The 19,920-nt window shown below is 39.8% G+C and overlaps 1 protein-coding gene and 1 long non-coding RNA gene across 5 annotated transcripts in view; one reads left to right on the top strand and one right to left on the bottom strand.

Annotated features, from left to right (window-relative positions):
* LDB3 (LIM domain binding 3) overlaps positions 1-18,957 on the top strand; it is a 117,921-nt gene extending 98,964 nt beyond the window's left edge. For all 4 annotated transcript variants that reach the window (XM_026851798.1, XM_026851800.1, XM_026851799.1 and 1 more), the window contains 7 exons: positions 339-466; positions 6,564-6,864; positions 8,120-8,300; positions 10,572-10,692; positions 12,090-12,205; positions 14,192-16,851; positions 16,896-18,957. In XM_026851798.1, the coding sequence (XP_026707599.1) occupies positions 339-466; positions 6,564-6,864; positions 8,120-8,300; positions 10,572-10,692; positions 12,090-12,205; positions 14,192-14,281 (937 nt within the window). In that variant the 3' untranslated portion in view covers positions 14,282-16,851; positions 16,896-18,957. The remainder of the gene's footprint in view (positions 1-338; positions 467-6,563; positions 6,865-8,119; positions 8,301-10,571; positions 10,693-12,089; positions 12,206-14,191; positions 16,852-16,895) is intronic.
* The window catches only part of LOC113481843, a 29,827-nt gene that overhangs the window by 1,418 nt on the left and 8,489 nt on the right, over positions 1-19,920 (bottom strand). The window contains exon 3 of the long non-coding RNA XR_003398734.1: positions 12,573-12,630. This is a non-coding gene — a long non-coding RNA (uncharacterized LOC113481843). The remainder of the gene's footprint in view (positions 1-12,572; positions 12,631-19,920) is intronic.

Below are 19,920 nucleotides of genomic sequence, written 5' to 3'. Positions count from 1 at the left end.
GAAACCCCAAACTTTGTATGGATGTTTCTGAAGTCTGATCCCTAGTTAAACTGTGAGTTCCTTTAATAAATTTGTCAAATTCTTTCAGTAAGCTGTTTTCTGTGACAACAAGAGCAACTTGGCATTATTTAAAATCCTTATTTGGCTAATTTTCCTTTCCAAAGAATCGTCCAAGCCTCCCTTAGCAATGATAAAGACTAATGAACCTCTCTGTATTCTCTCTGTAGCTCTCGAGGACGGTTCCTCTCAGAGTGCGTTGGAAGCTGCCAGATGTGTTATTTCATAATCAATAACTTTTGCTGTTTATAAAGTTGCTCATACCTTCATTTTGCTTTTAGAAACACAAGCCAGTCGTATACCCCGACGCCAGCGTCCGGGAGCTATGGTGAAAGTCCTGCTGCTTCTGCTACTTCAAAACTGAGAGTTGTTACCACTGCCAGCATAAAGCCCTCTGTCTACCAGCCAGGTAAGGTGACTTCAGAGTACCGAAAAGATTCGAAAAAGAAATGCGCGTGCATTTCTTGTACAAAAAGAAAATGCAAAGAATGCCCAGTTTGCAATAGGATACATGCATATCAGGAGGGATTTACATACATGGAACTAAATGCTGCTAGTTTTGCTTTGGATTATCTGAAGATTGAGGATCACGTTGTATTTGTATTCTGCTTTGCATGGAACAAATGGAGGAAGAAGAATACAGACAAGGGGAAGGTCTGTAATAAAACGGCATAGCCTGATTTTTTCAGAAGAAATACATTCAGAAAATAACCTAGTGCACCAAGTTAGGAGCCCAGTGACACTTCAGAATTGATAAAACAGCTCAAGAATGCACAATTTAGGATGGAGATAAAATAAGTGAAGGTAGCTTGAGTAGGATATATTTGCAAAATAGGTAAGGAACTCCTCAAACTCAGACTTATATTTCAAATAAAGAATGAGCTGTTAAAGCACTTCATAATTCTATGCTTCCACTTCCCACAGATGCAGGTACTGGAGGAATATATTTGATTATTCATTCATGAGTCAAATATTCTCCCTGATGGCATTTAAATTCCCTTCGTATTAACGTGTTACAAATGGAGCGAACTTCTAAAACCATCAATGACCAAAATATGACCCTTCAAAATGAACAAATTAAATGAGGCAGCAGTGTAACTCTAAATGCAGTTCTGTTTCAGATTATCTTGTTCTGATCTTAGCAAGAGAATTACAAAGTTGATTTATATCTTGACAGCCAACTAAATATGGAGAGTCCAAGAATTCTAACAGTCTTAAACTCTGTCTTCTGTAATGCTTTATCTGTGGATCTACTGAAATGAAACCAGTGCAGAAATTTTACTGAGACATAAAGTAGACGGACAGATAAATTGATTGATCTTTATATTTTAGATGTAAAAGTGGAAAAAGCCAGTTCAGAGCTATCGTGAGCTATTTAAGGGTCTCAAAGTAAATAAAGGTTTCAGCTTCTCGTTTGCTTTTGGTTAAAGTGTGTCAGCACGTACCACGTTCTCACTGAAGACAAATGTTGTTATTTTTGTCTTGCAAAAGAAGGAAAGATGAAGACAGAGTATTTATTTCTATAATTCAGAACAGAGCAAACTGTGGCAAGTCAAAATATCTCCTAAATACACTGATTTATACTAAGCCCCACACTCATTTGGAGGAAGTATAAACTCAAGCTCTCAAAATACAAACCTGCCACAGAAATAAATCTGTAGCTGTACAGTCAGTAGCTGTATCTGTTAAAGAAAAAGCTGGCTGTTGAATTAAACTCAGAATCGGAGGCAATGCTGTGCTTTCCTCCTGTGATGGGCAGCTTCTTTGCAATTTAGGGTTTTGAGGCACATTGCCTCCCAATAAGGGCTTAAAATACACAGTATGGAAACTGTGTTCTGGGTTACTATGTACACAACAAACTTACTTCAGCTGTATATATTGACTGCCTGCATGTGGAAAATTCTGATTGTGCAGGCACTGCAAAGATATACTCTAGAGGACAGGAGAAAATTAAGAATAATATCTAATGTGATACATTACAGAGACAAAATTCAAATAGCATTAAAGTTGGCAGAGAAAGAAACAGTAAGTCTCCCTGTATTGTTTAGGAGTTTGAAATATCCAGTAAAGGATTCTAGAACACTTTGGTAATTGAACCCCAAAGTGACTCGGGTACAAAAATTATTACAGAGATTTTATTGAAGATGCTTGGGGTTTGTTTTGGTACCTTTTAAAAGTTTTATATATTTGATGTAGTAGCACTTCATACCACTGTTAGAATGTGAGCTGACCCTAGAGACAGTTGCAGTTGTAATCCTGAGCAAACAGAAAATTGTCACTTGGGAAGAAATGGAGGAAAGAGCATTTCCTGTTACAGATGGGAAAGATCAATAGTACTTTGAAACAAACCATCAAGACAGTTAGAAAACTTCGTCACTCAACTCTGTCAGTGAATATAAACTCTGTCCTGCGGTGCAAAATGCAACCTCAGTCTGAGAGGAGCAGCTGCTCTCAAATTATGACAGAGGAGATCACTAAACACAGCCTTTTATTCCAATCCGAGTGCAACCTCAGGCTTTTGCAATAGCTGCACTCTCACTTCGGCAAATAACATCTTAGACTTATTTATTGTAAATCCACAGTGTGAAAAGGCCAAAATAGTGGAGGTTACTATAAGAATTTGCAGTGTAGAATGTAGAAGGGGAACGTCTTTATGCTAGTCATCAGTGTTAATGGGAATGAAATTACTTGCTTCCCTTAAAAATGTGGGCCAGCAACTTCCAGATTAAAACACCCACCAACAGCCTCACGTATGCGATGTCCAGGAACCTGAATCAATCACTAAAAGGGTTTAGAAGACATTTTAATCTGTCTCAGAGTGAAAAAAATAATGGGGATCAATCTTGTTTACACTGAAACCAGTCTCAAAATGAAGCTGCACTGTTGAATATCTGGCTGAGATGGGGGTAGTCGCTAAGTCTACACTTTAAAGAAGAAAGGGAACCGCTCTGACTGACCTAACTCTGGTGGGAAATTTCCGCTGCTAAAAATCTTTGTTTTCTTTCTATAGAGAAAGCTGTGAACTCCATAAATTTCATAACCCATTTTTAGAGCATAGACTTCTTTTCTGAACAAGGTCCACTAGATGGCAGAAAATACTTGTGTATTCCTTTCTTGTAGGCTTTCCCAGACTAAACTAGTGCTTTCATCTGTAACAAGCAACTCAGACGCCAGTTTTATACTAGAGAGTAACATGACCCCTGGAAGTAACAAAGCAAATCTTTTAAATCCCTAAGTCCAAATAGGACTACTCATGTATGTAAGAGTGCTCAAGTGTAAAGACCTGATCCACTCTCTTAGAAATTGGTAGAAAGATTCCCACAGATCTCAATGAACGTTTTGCGGAGCCCTAAGCACCTTCAATACTAAACCAGCAGGTTATGTACCATCTTTCATTTTAAATTTTTCTGAGTAAGGATAGTGTCGTCTTATAAAGGACTTGTTACGTTATCTGCTTTGTCTGTCATCTAGTCTATACTGGAACAGTATGCGGGAAAATTCTGGGCTTCAGGATGCGGCCACTAAATGTAGAACAAGCCAATTCAGTTGTGATAATGAGTTACATTTGTTACCAGAAGATTATTATTAAGAATAACAATTATGTGTTCTAACAAAGGAAAAAAAAGGGAAATAGTTTTCACAGTGCAAGCTGGTACGTAAGGCCAAAGCGTTTAAGACTATCTGAATCTTTACTAAATGGATCTTTGGTAACACACCTTTTCTTCTGGAGGGAAAATACCCATGGACCATAAATGAAGAGCTGATGGAGGGAATTCCAAATTTCCCAGAAGCAAGGATGGCTGTTGAGAGAGCCCTTCTGCCATTCTCTCAGGATAACAGTAGCCCCACTCTTTCCTACTCTGAGAGTCTGAGGGCTGAGAGAAACAAGGTGATAGAGGCTGGGTTACTCAGTTATTTTAAGTAATCCTTTTTGGTTAAGAGTCAGCTCATACTCTACTTATTTTTTGCGAATCTATTCTCTGCTGTACTGAGTGCTTTTTACCAGCAGACAGCACCTTTTATCTGCTGCATGTGTGTCGGAAGACTTTGAAACACGTAATATGCCAGGTGAATTTGTATGGCAGTAGCTACTGAGAGAGTGGCTCAAATAAGCTTAGGGATATAGCTATGTGATACTAAGATCAGTTCCTCTTAATAGCAATAGCTAAAACCTCAAAGTTAGTGAAACCTTTCTGATAAATTGCAATGACGCTATTTTAAATCAACAGTAATGCCAGCCTGTTCACAGGGGGGAAATATGTGGTAATAAATCCACCCTGACAGTGGCTGAAAAGAGAACTCGGAGCAGTTGCGAACACACAATATTTGTCATTTTGCAATAATTCCCCTGGTATCTTCTTTCAGCAACTGAAAATAAGTATTTTGTTGCTTTATTTTACCATGGCAAGTAGAAAAGATAGCTGGAGGAAAAAGAAATAGAAGGTAAAGAGAATGAAAGATAAAGACCCTTCCCCAGATAAATCATATGCTGTCTACATTGGTTGGGATAAAAAAAATGGAAAAATAAAACATCTATATTGTGAGATTAAGGAAGAAAAGTGAAAAACTAAGAGGTTGTAAGCTGAATTTACCGAAGACAATCACAGGAAAAGACATCCTAAAAATGGTACCTGGACTGCATCTGTTCTTCAGTTCTGGAACTGTGGGTTTGAGTGTCTGACCCCTCTGCCAGGCTCTCTGGGGATGCGCTGCTGCACTTCGCATGGACAGGAATCGCTCTTGGGGGAGGGAGAATCCTTTCTCAAAACTGAGTGAGCTAGAAGTCACCTTATTGAATTAGAGAGCCTCACAGGTGGGAGCCTTTTGAACTCGCCAATTAGAGATTAAATATTGCCTTCTCATTCTGCCTAGCTTAATACTGCAATACATAAATAGCAACAGCCTCGGGATTTAGAGAGATTGCATAGAAACTCTGTTCTGAAATCCTTAAACACTGTTTACCATTCCCAAGTTTAAAATAAAAAAAACCAAGCCTCAAGCTAAGGTGGGATAGAGTTTTATGAAGCAGCAACATCGTTGATGCTGTAGCATAAGAAAGTTTTATCAGGAGGATGCATGAGATTCAACTCTGAACTCAATAAAAGAAGCAGCTCGGGGATCGTTAGGGCGGTCACAGCGGATTGATATCTATGCAGTTTAAGCACCTGCCAATAATCAGTGTAGGTTATCCTGTGTCTGGGTATGGGCTAAGGGAGGAGTGTGAAGTAGAACATAATCGTCTCACCACTTAATCCTCCAGAAAGATCCATGTTACATTCAGATCCCTCTTCTTGGCTGAAATACAGTTCTGCCTGCAGGCCCCTTAAAACTGTTGGGTTTGGTCATCATTTTACTGGCACTGGGATCTACCGTGCAGGATGTTTGCCTAGACTGCAGAACTGACTTCTGTTCCTAAATCTGTGCTCTCTCGTTGGGGCAAAACACTTCAGCTCTCCGAGCTTCTGTTCCTCCTCACACAAACCAACAGTCGTTCACTTTGTTTTCCTTGCAAAGGAAAAACTGCTTTTAGTGCTCCTGGACTTGGCAAAGTGAGGCTGTTTCTTGTGCAGTGGCTTCAGTCCTACACAGCGCAAGATCTGACGTTTTTGTTTTGAAAGGAGCAGGGCAATGGGAAAACTTGTTGGTATGTGCAGACTCTAGCTTGTGCTTATTTTTATGTGATAAAGCTCCACCCAAGATCAGAGCCTTGCGCATGCAAACACAGATGCAGCTTGCACTGAAGATTTTACGTGATAGCCAAAGGGTGGAAGAAAGGAAGTGTATTATTTCTATTTTATACATGGGAACTGAGGCACAGAGACACTCTATACAGGAAGTCTGTGGCAGAGCCAAGAACCGAACTGAGATCAGTCATAACCGCAAGTCTGGCCTTCCCCTAAGTGCTGTTGGCTTTGTCTTGCTGGTCATGTGAGATAAATTGGCTCCCTCAATATTGCTTCCAGTGCTCCATCTCTGTGCTCCCTGTGTGAGCCTGTCTTTCTTCAGCAACCTAGGAGTAAAACCTGCGAATGCTAGGTAACAGTGACATCTGTGGAAAATGCTACATTTTAATGAACATAATGAGATCAAAATTTAAGCATAACTTCTTACTGAAATTATGGGGAATTCCATCTAAAGCTGTATTATGTGATCTGCCCTTTCTATTTCTCACCTGTCTTAAACAGATCATATGGCAGTCTTTGAAATTATCACAGAATTGTCATATCCATTCCCCCTTAGAAAATGAAGAGATGCCCTTGAAAATGGTCTCCATAAAATATGTAAAAGCCAGTAGGCAATGACTTCTGTAAAGCATGTGGGCTAGAAGTCAGTGACTGTGCTGATATCCTTGGCTTCAGTCCGGAATTAATGACCATAATTAAGTGTCATCTGCAGCTTTTATTTTTTGTGTGTCATGGAGTGCCCTTTGGTAAGTGTTGCTGTTTTGCCATCAGCAGAAATGACTTTAAAATACTTTCTGGTTTCTTTTGGGATACTTAAAACAGCACCAGCACCAGTTCATTCCTACACCTCTGCCAACACTGAGCCTGCAAGTCGTCCTCCCTGGGTAACAGATGACTCCTTTTCCCAGAAATTTGCACCTGGAAAAACCACCACCACTGTCACAAAGCACATCCTGCCAAGGGGTGCTCCAGTACCATCTCCTGCCTCAACTTCTGCTTACCCATCTCCAGTTTCAGCTTCTTCCCAGGCTCCTGCAATAGCCCGGGGAACAGTTCAGAGGGCTGAGCGTTTCCCAGCCAGCAGCCGAACTCCTCTCTGTGGGCACTGCAACAGCATAATTCGGTAAGGTCGTGAGGTTTGGAGGAGGGATGAAGCAGAAGAAAAAAAATAGCAGAAAAAAATATCAGAGAGACTGGTTATTGTACGTTAATATACAGTACCAGAGCCTAAGACTTGGTCAAATTACCCAGCAGGGATGTCTGTTGTCTGCTTCATTAGTTTAACATTTCCAGAGCTAATTTTGCTATTGTGTGGTTCGCTTTTTATCACTGCGAAGTTATACGTGCTAATTGTTTGTTTCTTGGGTGCCATGGAAAATCACTGCTTGGTTTTTTTTTACTGTTTGTTTTTTTTTTTTTTTTAAACAAGTTTCTGATCCTCAGGTACCCCTCGAAGGAGGTACATACAACTGCACTGGGAGAGTTGGGGGTGGGGGGAGGATTATGGGGAGAAAAGGAACGAGACATCATTTTGGAACAGCAGCCAAATGTAATTGTTGCTTTTGTGTCTGGAGAAAGATAATGCCTACGCTCTATTACCAGTGATTCATAGCATGCCTCTCCCTTCTCCTCTCCCAATTCATTCTGCTGAACCTGTGCCCACGGTTACCCTGTGGACTGCTAACCAACTTTAAGTAACCCATGATAATGAGCCTCCCCCACTAAAAGGAGCTAGTTTGGTGATGGGGAACTGGTGATTATTACCCTTCATATATTCTGAAATGGAAAGACTCCAGTAATAATCATTATATCCAATCACAATCAAGAGTAAATCACCAAAACTAATGGGTCTTCTATATAAGCAAACAGCTAGTTGTCACCCGATGGTCCGACATTTCTAGAACATGCTGCATGCAGTGCTCTCGGATGCAAAGAAGGCAAGAGACTTCAGGAGCTACTTTAGGGTGTGGGTGTGTAGGCTTGGAAATTTGCCTACTTTTGCATGCTTTCAAATAGTAGCATTATCTTCTGTGTTACGACCCTTGGCCCTTTCCTTTTGTCTTCGCAGCTGTTTACAAAGACCCCCGTAGCTGTGCGGGTATGAAGACAGTTGATTTTTCCAAGCTGTCTGTAAATTTAGTGTCTGTGACTCAATAATAATGAAACATTTTAACCAACTGGCAAAGCGTTTGAGTAATGACCTTGCCATTGAGTAAAGTTGAGTAAAGACCACTTGTGTTCAGGCCTCTCATTTCAATATACACCTTCAGGGTTCAAGGAGAATGTTATACGTGTGCACGGTGCTGACAAAGTGTGTCTGTAATCAGGGTCATTCAATCTTTTTGCAATACAAATAAGATCATTACAATTGTTTACAGGGGTCCTTTCCTGGTAGCCATGGGTCGCTCCTGGCACCCAGAAGAATTCAATTGTGCTTACTGCAAGACATCCTTGGCTGATATGTGCTTTGTGGAAGAGCAGAATAGTGTGTACTGTGAGCGCTGCTATGAACAGTTCTTCGCCCCGACCTGTGCCCGATGCCACACTAAGATCATGGGGGTAAGAGAACAAGCTTAACCCTTTCTCCAACTGCGTGGTTCATTGAAATCGTGAAATAGTTTAGACTGTAAGCAATGAATGTAGATATTTAATTATTCCCCCTTTTTAATAGTAATTTCCCAGTCTGTTGCTTATTTCAGAATGAGAAACGTATTTTTTATAATCGTAGAATCCTAGAATGCCAGGTTGCAAGGGACCTCAAGGATCATCTGGTCCAACCTTTCTTGGCAAAATAATTTTTATCTATCTGAAATCTTGGATATTTCTGTACCTTAGTCAACTCACAGAATCCAACTACCATCTCACTGAGCGTAAAATAAGTAACACTTCTGGATAGTTCTTTGCTATCCAATACACTGTGTTACTTTTATCTATCTTTTCCTTATAATTATAGAAAGTGACTTGAATGGTTGGGGTTTTGTTCTAATACAGGACTTAGTCTAAATTTAAACGGAGAAGTCCATGATCATGGGAAGAGGCCCACTGCTCTTGCTGTACCTCACTGGTAGCTAGCAACGCAGCTGCCAAGAGGAATTCTGCTGACTTCTTATAGTTAAGAAAATACAGAATAAACACAAAGATCTCAATTCCAGCAAGGCAAAAATAGATGCCATGCTTGTCTTGGTGTACTCGTGCTTAGGTACAAGTAAATCTGCTCTCCATATACCTTCGACAGTGATGAGATTGTAGTAATACCACAAAATAATCTTAACAGTGTATTTATACATGCAGTTACAGTGACTGTATGACATGATTCTCTCAAATGAGGAAGAAAGGAGTGCCACACTGGCTGCTATCACTTAGCTCTCACCTTTTGACATCTCTCTGAATGTTGGCAGCGGCAGATTAGAGGCTTTTCTCTGCAGCTGCCAATTAGGGATGGCAGCATCAGACATCTGTGGTGAAGCTCTGGATCCAACCAAGTCTTGTTTGCTACTGCAGCAGTAGGAGTAATTTTACAGCAGAGTACTGACTTAACTTACCTAATTAATGCTGGCACAAATCAGTTCCCCATTATGGATTTTCATCAGGAAAATGGCAAAGATGCCAGCTGCCTCTATTTATATTAATAAGATTTCTCAATCTGCTTTTTGCTTCTTAGCTCAGTGGGGTTCATAAATGGATCCAAACCTATTTATCAGTGATAGTTGTTTTGCAAACAGTAACAGAAGTTAATGAATCTCAAATGGTGATTCTCTAATGAAATATATGGCAAATGTAAATTAGGCTATTTTATCTATTCCCTGGATTGAAAGCATGGAAGAGGGCTTCAACCCCTTTTGTCATAGTCAATGGAGATTAAAAAGAATCCTTAAAAGAGAATCAGGGTCTGCATATATAATTGGAAGCAACATAAAATAGGATCTAGAGTCTCAGCTGGTGCAAATCAATGCTGGTTTACGTACAAAGTTAAATTAATTTACGCCAGTTACACAGCTGGCCCTCTGAAATCTGGAGATACACTGTTGAACATCGTCTTGGGCACAAGTAAAATTGACAAATTAGCAGGTAACCATGAATCAGAGCTCAGTACAACAGCTTTTGGGCTTGGAAATCTTCTGTGTGACAGGATAAGAATGAAGTAATAGAGATAGCTCCATAGTGGATAGGAGAAAGAAGCTGATAAATTCTGGATACTCAGTTCAGGAGGACATCAGTTGCACAGAATTTGTTTTTTTGTGATGAACACATGATGTAGGAACAGACACGCAGACTCATTTTCACTAATCACATAAGTTAAAATCTAAGAACTTTTTTTTAAGGTTTTCACATTAGTTTGTGAAGCGTTATTGTGAGAAGCTTAAAGAAATTAGTACATAATTACTGTCTGAAACATAAGACTTAAATCACTTATCCCCTGCATGCATCTCTTGGTCTTAGAAAGAAAATTACTCTTCAAAATTTTCTTAACAAATCATACTCTTGCATTGAAGAGTTCATACTAGTCGTGTCAAAACAAAGGAGAAAATAATCAGAGTCTTTGCGCGGAATCTTTCCTGCAACAGTGACTGGGCGTGTTGATACAAACAGCTGGCTGAACTATGTTGCTTCATTTTGGCGAATACATTGTTCTAGAAAGTTTGCAGTCCTATTTCCTCCTCCTTTCCAAAGGAGCCCAATTTCTGTCACACTTCTTTCTTTTGAGGAGGGGAATTGGCTGATAGAGAAGGGAAAAATTCAGAGCATCTCTGCCTTGTGTTTGTTCTCCAGTAGGTAGTTGCAGGGCTTGCTGTCCTGCTGGAGATTTTTCTTGCTTTGTTTGTTTTACAGGAAGTGATGCATGCCCTAAGAAAGACTTGGCACACAAGTTGCTTTGTCTGTGCTGCTTGTAAGATGCCGTTTGGGAATAGCCTCTTTCACATGGAGGATGGGGAACCTTACTGTGAGAAAGGTATGGCAAACCAGAGCTGTGCTCAGTAAGCATGTGCTTCATGCTGTGTGAAAGCAACAGAAGAATAAAGCACCTGAGGAACAAAGTAAAATCAGTCACCCATCACAGAATGGAATTTGTTTCCACTCTCCACATAAGCAAGTATACAACATACACAAGTTTCTGAGGTTTAAAGGAAGGACTGGCAGAGCACTGCTCTTTTGCCTGTGTCCCAGGATGACTTACCTCCTTTCTCTCCCTTACATATGATGACACTTACCTTCCATTTCTCTCTCTTTGCTTTTTTTCCCTTGTCCCCCTCCCTTCCCTGGTAGATTCTGCTCACTAGAAATCTATACATTGTGGGGTGAAAAGTTCTTTCAGAGTTCTGGTAGTGCTTCTATATGGTATGTGTGGGTTGCTGCCCACATTCTCTCTCTAAATTGCTTGAATGTTGACCTCCGATACTGCTACCTCACCCTGCAACACATGGTAGCTCAGGTTTTGTTTTCTGAGTGCTGCAACGAGTGAACTGCTCCTTGCTAACTAAGGCCACACTTTCCCAAACTCTGGAAAGGGTAAGACGGTTTAATAATGGTGCTTGCCATCCAAGTGAGATGCCTCACGTGGTGAGGAAGCAGGTTAAGGTTTAAGTGGTGTTCCCTCTGTGAGCCCTGTCCTTGTCCTGTCCTACTTCCCCCTGGAAATTCCTTCCTTACGGTTGCACAAATCAAATTTTACATAGCAGAGTAACTCTAGTCACACTCTATGGCTTTCATTCTTCACTGACTTGGCACCTGCCCTTTAAAGTTGGGGGCTTTGGCGTAACTTTGCCATAACCAATGGATTCTCACAAATTCCATATCCCTTTAGAATTTCTGCTCATCTTTTTCAGTGTCAGGTCTTTCTAAATGGCACTTGCTATTCAAACTAAAGATGTATTAACCAGACAGTATGGGGCTTCCGTAATATTCTCTCTTAATGCAGACAGAACATAAATCCAGTCATGGAAACTGCAACTATGCTTCTGTACCACCGTTAAGATAACCCTCACTGGCCACTAGATTGTGTTTTGCGTGACCGTATTTGTCCTTACAAATAGCTTCCACACACATTTAAACTAATTTAAAGCTAATGTGAGAAATTCATGACAGAACTTCAAATTTCATGAATTTTTTTTTGTTTGTTTGCTATGTTTGTGATGGCAACAGTTGTGCTGACGTGGGGTTTTGCACTGGGTTTGTATTTAAATAATGAAAGAAAAGAAGCAGATTTCACTGTGAGTGTTTCAGTGAATGTAGTAGGAAACTGAGCAAAAACAATTCAAAAATTCATCCTCTGGAAACTTTCTATTTTTCTTGGATTTAATACAGTTATGTTAAGAGTTTGTACTAAGTTTGCTTTTTGTTTTATTTTAGATTATATTGCTTTGTTCAGCACAAAATGCCATGGTTGTGACTTTCCTGTTGAAGCTGGAGATAAATTCATTGAAGCTCTTGGACACACTTGGCATGATACCTGCTTCATTTGTGCTGTAGGTTCTATACCAATACTATCTCATTTCTTTATACTCATAAATTATGAAGTAACATCAGAAGACCTGAAAGCAGGAATGACTAACATATGCCTAAGGATGCAGAGGGATTGAATTTGATTTTTTTACTTGCAGATGGAGAAGGATGGGAGTCATTTCTCTTCTCCTCCATAAACTTTTACTAGAATTAATAAATTTGATCATCACAAGCGAGTGCTTTCTAATAAAACATCCAGTTTTAGAGAGTACGTACAGTAATACATACCACTATTGCTATTATTCTTTCCAGTGTTTACCAAATAAAGATAAAGCAGGATTTAAAATAAATTAACACCACACTGAACAGTATAGCCATAATCTTACTTACAAAGCAGAGCAGTTTGTATTTCCATGCACAACGCTTGTTGAAACTTGCAAAAGGGAGTCTGTTTAGAGAGAATGAATAGCAATTAGCATAGAAGTTGGTCAAACTCATCAATCTGTGGTGTGCATACAACTATCTAGTGTGGCCATATTCCCACACTCTGCACACAAAGTAGTAAAATCCATACGATAAACAGAACTTTCCATATGGTTCCAATACAGCCGTGCTGCTCTACAACGTGTCATTCCTAAGGTAATAACATCTAGAACCTCTGATTAGCTAAAAATAGTATGTTGCCCACACCAAAAATGACAGTGACAATTTCTAATGTTTGTTGAACTCTAAAATTTAGGTTGCAGAGTAGAAAGCATAGAAATGTTTATAAATATCTAAAAATAAACTAACTACTGGTCTTTTTAGGGTACATGGAAGTGAGTGACACGAAAGTGTCCTGTGAGAATTGAAGCCTTTTTGAAATTCTAACGTAGAAATACTGAGACAGTGAGTTTCCTTCACAAACTAACAGCTATTAGTTACTTATAAAAGACAATATTTCATGTTATTTTTTGCTTGTTCGTTTAACTGCATTCTTACGTATTTATTTAAATTGCCAATTTTCTGTGGAGGTGAGTTTTGTTAATGCAGTTCTCACAGCATTTTCTGTTAGGAGCTAACTTTATTTCTTGCAGTGGGTTAAATCAAATGCAAATAAATACAACTCCTAATTTCCTATATGCTCTCCCCCTATCCTTTCACATGATTTTCCTTCCACTCTCACTAGCACATCACCAATGTTATCACTCACTAGTCTTAAGCCTGCCTTAAGCGTTAGGGACGTTTACTCTTATTCCTGGATTCTGATGTGTTGCTTTCCTTAAGTGGTTCTAGTCAACTCTGACCTTGCAAGTGGTGTTGCACTACCCTCTGTAGGTATCTGTACAATTCCAGGGCAGTTTAAGCTGATCTAAACCCGGGCTGCCCTGCCTCGGCCATGCATTCTCACATGCTCTGTTATGGCAACACCAGCACTTACGCAGCCAGGCAGAGAACTTCATGGGTTGAAGAATAACCTCATAGGAAAAAGTAATTAGTTTTCAGTGATACTGGCTGTCTGAATGACTCACTCCTTGATCACGTAAGCACCTGTACCAAGACAAAGTAGTAAGAGGAATGAGTACCTAATGGTACCGTGGAAGGATGGTACCCCTGGGACCACGGCACCCAAACAGAGCTTTTGTCAAACCATACATTAAAGGATCGGAATCTAGGTCTTAAATTCTGAGCTAGCTGCAAGTGCTGGAGTGTGCCACTGACCTCTGACAGTCTTTGACACCAGCACTGCTGGGACATGCCAAAGCTGCCTAGGGGAGCATGTCCTCGGATGGAAACTGGTGAACTTAGCGGGTAGTGGTGGCAGGCAAGTACAGAGAGGAGAGCTGATGCAAACCAGAGTCTAACCTCAACAAGCAGTAGGAAATCTACCACGACAGGCTCCTTGATCCAGGAAATCAGATGCACTGCTGCCAAAGAAATGCGTGGGCAGAAGAGAAATACAGTTGGAACTGATAATCACGTCTTTCTCTCTCTTAATGATTCCTGATTGTATTTATTATTAATTCTAGGTATGCCATGTGAATTTGGAAGGTCAGCCATTCTACTCCAAGAAGGATAAGCCACTGTGCAAGAAGCATGCCCATGCCATCAATGTTTAAAAGAAGAGTTGGTAGTCAGTAACACTGGGGAAAAACAGATGACTAACTGAGCAGTTATAAAGTTGATACCCATGGCTAGCATTTCTCTTGGTAAAAGCTAGGAAGTTGATACTTCTGAAGTTTAACTTAATGAAAGTTTCTCTTTCGTAAATGCAGACCATGCTTCTGCAAGGTTCATACCAAACCCTACTGAATGAGCGGTCAAAACCAAATGAACTAGGCCATTATTAGGGCAACAGTTGGGGGAAATATTGAAATTAACTAAAAACTGTAATATAAAAAGTAATATGCAAATGCAGTTTCAAATTAACTACCCACAGCAATTTTACTGCTTAGACCACACACTAGTGTTTAAGAACGACTGGAAAAGTCCTTTTGTAATAAGTCCTTTTCTTTCATAACAAGAATGAGTGAGTGCCACATGTCCAATTATCTGTAGAACCAAAGGCCATAGCTTTCGAAGGGAAATAAGTAGATCGGGGTTTCCTCCATGAAAAGTGACTGCTGTGACTGCTATTCCATTATGTTGTGGTGCTACCTCATAGCATCAAATATTTTAGATTCTTTCCAAATAAGAAGTCTGCCTTGAATCCATATGTAGCTGGGAAGCCTAGGAGACAATCCATACCTTAGTTTGAAAATGAAGTGGAAACAGAATAACGCCTTCCATAACCCAGTCAGATTGAGAAGAAAATGTTGGGTCAACCTTGCTAGTGCGCTTGGCTTTTGCATCCAGAGTAGATTAGTTCACTTTTCAAATCACAATGGAAAAGGACAACGGACTTTCTCCAAATTGCTCTTTCACTGAATGGAACAGAGCTGGCTGAAAAACCCAGCTTTTAATTTGAAACCAGTTTTCCTTTTCTTTTGTTGAAAAAAAAAATAAAAAATTCAAAGTTGCTTTGTTTTCTAATTCCCACTGATATCAGTGGGAGGTAGAAATCCACATCTGGACCTTCACATTGGTGAACACATAGATCCAGCACAGCTAGGAAGTGGGAGATAGCTTGCAAAAGTTCCCTATTCTATCCCATATCGTTAGGAAAAGAGCATTTTTTTTTTTCCCTATAGTAAATTAACACTGATTAAAAATCTGTAAGGCAGCATAACACCACAGGCACATACTCTTTATTACTTTTGTTAGTTTAAATGCAGCGCATCCTGATTGGTAGTAGTATTTGCCATTGTAAAACAGCAGATAGGCTCCAACAATCTGGACAACCACAGAGTCCTCTTTTCTAATAGTTTAAAGTTTCAAGTTGTTTGAACAGTTATTTATAAAACTTTTTTTTTCCTCAAAAGAACAATACTTGTAGTACTGATAATAATTTTGAATTTTTAATTTTAAATATCAGTTACTTTTGTATCGGAGACAGCAGCTCTGACAGAAACAGAGTTAAAATGGAACATTGATCACTAGTCAAGTTTTATTAATTTAAGTGAGAATTATGATGTGTGTGTTGACAGCTTGCGGTACTGACAGTTTTGAATTAGTATTTCTGAGGCTTCTGTGGGTCACATTCTGGTGCCATCTGCACCCTATTTTACCTTGTGTTTTGAAACAAGAAATTCCATAGCACTGACTACCGTTTCCCTCCTATGCATAATGCCCGTTTTAAGAAAACTCATGTGTCTTTTCAGGGATGAAAAACTATCCAAAGCTTGGGGAAGGAATAAAAGAAATTTGGAGTTCTAATATGAGAGTTAAGTTAGCTGCAGGCAGTCCACATCTTGGACGAAAATACCAACATGAACTGCCCGTGGCAGTTTTGACATGTGTGACCTGTATTTATCAGTAGGTATCGTAGTGCTCACTGATCTTAGCAGCGATCTGATCCGAGTGCGACAGGGTCAGATTTTTGTATGCGCGAATGATTCTAAAACACTAGTACATAATATGCAACGCCTTTTTTTAATACAGCAAACAAATTTTCTGTTTTCAGTCAGTGCTGAGCAGGTGTGAATATGGTTCCATCGATTACAAAATCCAAAGATTCTCTAGAGGAATAAATTGTAATCATGGAAGTTAAATATTTTTTCCCCCTCACATTTGACTTCACTAAATACCTTTTCATAACAGTGAGAGAATTCTAGACTTCCTTTTAATTTTTGAATGTCATTCAACAAAATGCGTTTATTGTTCTCTCTTATTTAAGAGAATTCGAATCAGCATATTATATACTAAGACTGCATTGAAGATATTCTTTAGGCAGATTTCTGTGTTACCCGCTGACTGGGACTAATCTCTTGCTGTCAGCATCAAAACAGGGAGTCAGACTCCTTGGGAGGACACAGAATGCTCGGGGTTGTGATGCCTCAGGAGAATTTAATGAAGTCTTTTGCCTCTAATCTGCATGTGTGTATATATGTGTGTGTGTGTCACTCTCCACCTTCCCCCTCAATGTCCCTAAAAGCTCCCTCTTCACTGGCAGCGTGAAGGATAAAGCATTTTAGGAGATGGCCGGAGATGAAGGGCTGCAGCTTAGGCAGGGGTGCACTCCGTCAAGAGATGGTGGTAGCCAGCGTGGCTGGGGCTGTCTTCTCTTTGTCCCGTTGACAGGGGAGCCCAAGTTGCCACCAGAAGTGGCCCAGGTTGCCACCTGAAGTGGCCCAGGTCAGCCTGCGAGTTGCTGGGGTGGACAAGGGTGTGGGAGACAGGGGTCTCAGTGTGGGCAGGGGGAGGCAGGCTTGGGTCAGAGAAGGCAGAGCACCTGCAGCAGCCGGAATGCAGGGGCTCTGGGGGTCCCTGGTTGAGTGTGAAAAGATGAGGCACTGAGGAGACAGGAGGCCCTTCCTGAAGCTGGGGTTGGAGGAGGGGGAATAGCTAGGCAGGGCCAGTTTCACTAAGCTGACATGTTAGGTAGTTGGGGTGGGGCGGAGGGAGGAAAGGGGGAACAGCCAGGATGACTCACTGCAGTCGGGGAAAGGGCTTGAAGCAAGAAATTGGGGTACGAGCAGCTCACAACAGTCCCGGTAGTACGAACATGGATAGAAGGGGTGAGCAAGGGGGATACAGGATCTGATCTGGTAAATGTGAAGTCAGGAATGCAGAAAGGCGAATGCAATGTACGTAAGCACAGCTGAGCTAGCTTGCGGAGTGGCAACAGTGAAAATGCAGCAGCACAGACTTGGGTGGGAGCTGTACTAGCTCGAGAGAGTCCTGAAAACTTCCTTTTCAGCGGGAGCCGTACTAACTTGAGAGTCCTGAAAATTTCCTTGGGCAGATAACCTGCACTGTAACACATGCCCTGACTCCAGCTGGTGTCTGAGCAAGTGAGATTAAAGCTAGTTTACATATCGCTATATGAGGTACAGTGATATCTCTGCGTGAAGAGCAGAGATACCCTGAGGATTATCATGAAATAAATTACCTGTTTTGACTTGTGCTGCTTCATAATGTGGTCCAAAAATAGGGAATCCACTTACCCACCCTTGGTATCTATACGAAGATATAATTTTTGCACATATCTGAACCAGAAATTTGTGAATAATAAATAATGTAGTATTTTAACTTTCACGGGGGTAGAATACCACATAACTGTTGATACTCTTCTGCTACATGTCACCTTTGTGATATGGAAGGGGGAAAGATACGTAGAGATATAGATGTAATTCAGAATAGGGCCTTTCAGCTATCGCGGAACATAAACGCTGTACAAAAAGATGCAGGATGAATAACGTGTACTTGTTCATGTTTTATGTCTTGTAATAGATGCCTGGGACAAGTTCCTCTAAATAGTTCTTTTTATTCTCATTAATGTGGGGTTTTACATAATAAAACAAAGATAACTGTACCTCTGAATGATCAAATTAAAAGACCAATCTTTTATCTAATTAAGCGTTCAATAACTTTTCAAAGGCTTAAACAATTATCTTAATGCTTTTTCTCTTTTTCTGTTCATTTTGCAGAGCGGGGTAAATTAAATTTTTCTAAAGAAGACTGTTTTTATTATCTGGGGGAAAAAAAAAACATCCTTATGACTTTCTTTTTTTAGAAGTTAGTTTTTACTATATTGGATTTACACATTACACATTTCTAAAAATTCAAAACAAGGAAAAATATTTTACTTTGGTCCTTCAGTGGTCAGTACTTTGGGTGAAATGTGTTGGTTTTTTTTTTAAAAAATAATATTTTTATTTATGTTTAATAATGTGAATGTCCACAGCACTGAACACACTCATTAGTGTCTAATGCTGGGCACACTAATGTTTATTTGCAATACTTGTCTCCTGGTAGCAGATATTAATTTGTTTAGTATTTATAAACATCAGAATTTGAAGCTGAGTGATTTCTTGCCTGCAGTGATCATATTAGGAATCTAGGTTTTATAATATATTGACATGTTGACTTGATGCCACAAGTGCCCTTGCTCTTAGATATATATTTTTTCCTAAGTTCCTAGTTATTTCAGAAACAGAATGTTATGTGGTTTATGAGGTGTGAGTAACTACTTTGCGTGGATTATCTGTGCCAACATGAATAAAACAGCCTAGTAATAAAAGCAATGTGCAAATACAGTTAAAGCTTTATGATTTGGGCATATTTATTAATATGGCATGTGAACAGCTGACAGCTTTCAGCCATGTAATACTGATAAGAAAGCATACACAAGCTTGTACTCTCTACTTCAGACCTGAAAATAAAAATTAAAAGCATTGGTTTCAGTTTTATTCTACATCAATCTTGAATGTTTTATTAACCAAATAACACTGTTTTAAACAAACAAATGTTAGTGTGCTTAAAAGATGTAGTGTACTAACAGTACATGTTGTAACTTATCCAGACTTGTACAGTCACAGACCTTATTGTGTCAACAAATACTGTTTATAGTAACTTTGTGAGGAATGGGTAAAGTCTGTCTTAGGTTACGCTGATGCCTCTGAGAACAAAGTTTGATTGCATACGTTCAGGTGGGTGTTCTTCCATTTCTCAGCAGAAGTGACTTTAAATAATACACAAAATGTTTTAAATGTCCTGACTGAGCTCTGGTGCCAAGAAATACTGCCAAATGAAAGGATATCTTCACGTAACACTGTGGTTTATAGAATCAGCCATTTTGTGCCCTCCTAATGCACACTCCTCAGGAATGCAGGGTTTTAAAAGACACAATTAATTATATTAAACCTAATTAAGAAGTTAGATGATAAATGGACAGACTTGGCTTCAGATGGCATTACAAAGTACAGCATCAGGAATCCCAACTTCGTGCACTTTGATTTTATTTTACAGCCCTAATTTCTGTTTACAATATGCGTAAGGAAAACACAGTTCAAAAGAAGAAACAGAACAATTTTCTGTCAGTTCAAAATTGCTGTTTTTCAGACTGTTCTGACCTTTAACCTTTGCACAAGACAGTGGTTCCTAAACTGTGCACTGTGATCCCTGGAGAGTTCAGCTGTGGAAGTGGAGGCAATAGAGGCACAAGCATAGCACTGTGCCACCTAATAGGGTGCAAAAAGTGAATAGAGCAAAGTTCATCAGCAAAGGACATGGTGCAGAATAGCTTGACAAGTGCTGCATTAAGAGATTCTTAATAGAAAAGAGATTATGACTTGCTCTGAAGCAAACAGTGATTTCAAAACTATAGGCTTTGGCATTGTTTCCCACTGTCGTCCCGTTCCCCCCCCCCCCCCCCCCC

Source organism: Athene cunicularia, assembly GCF_003259725.1.
Source record: "Athene cunicularia isolate RWA chromosome 6 unlocalized genomic scaffold, athCun1 chr6_part2, whole genome shotgun sequence".
Classification (NCBI taxonomy): Eukaryota; Metazoa; Chordata; class Aves; order Strigiformes; family Strigidae; genus Athene; species Athene cunicularia.
This window is presented reverse-complemented; position numbering and strand designations above follow the sequence as displayed.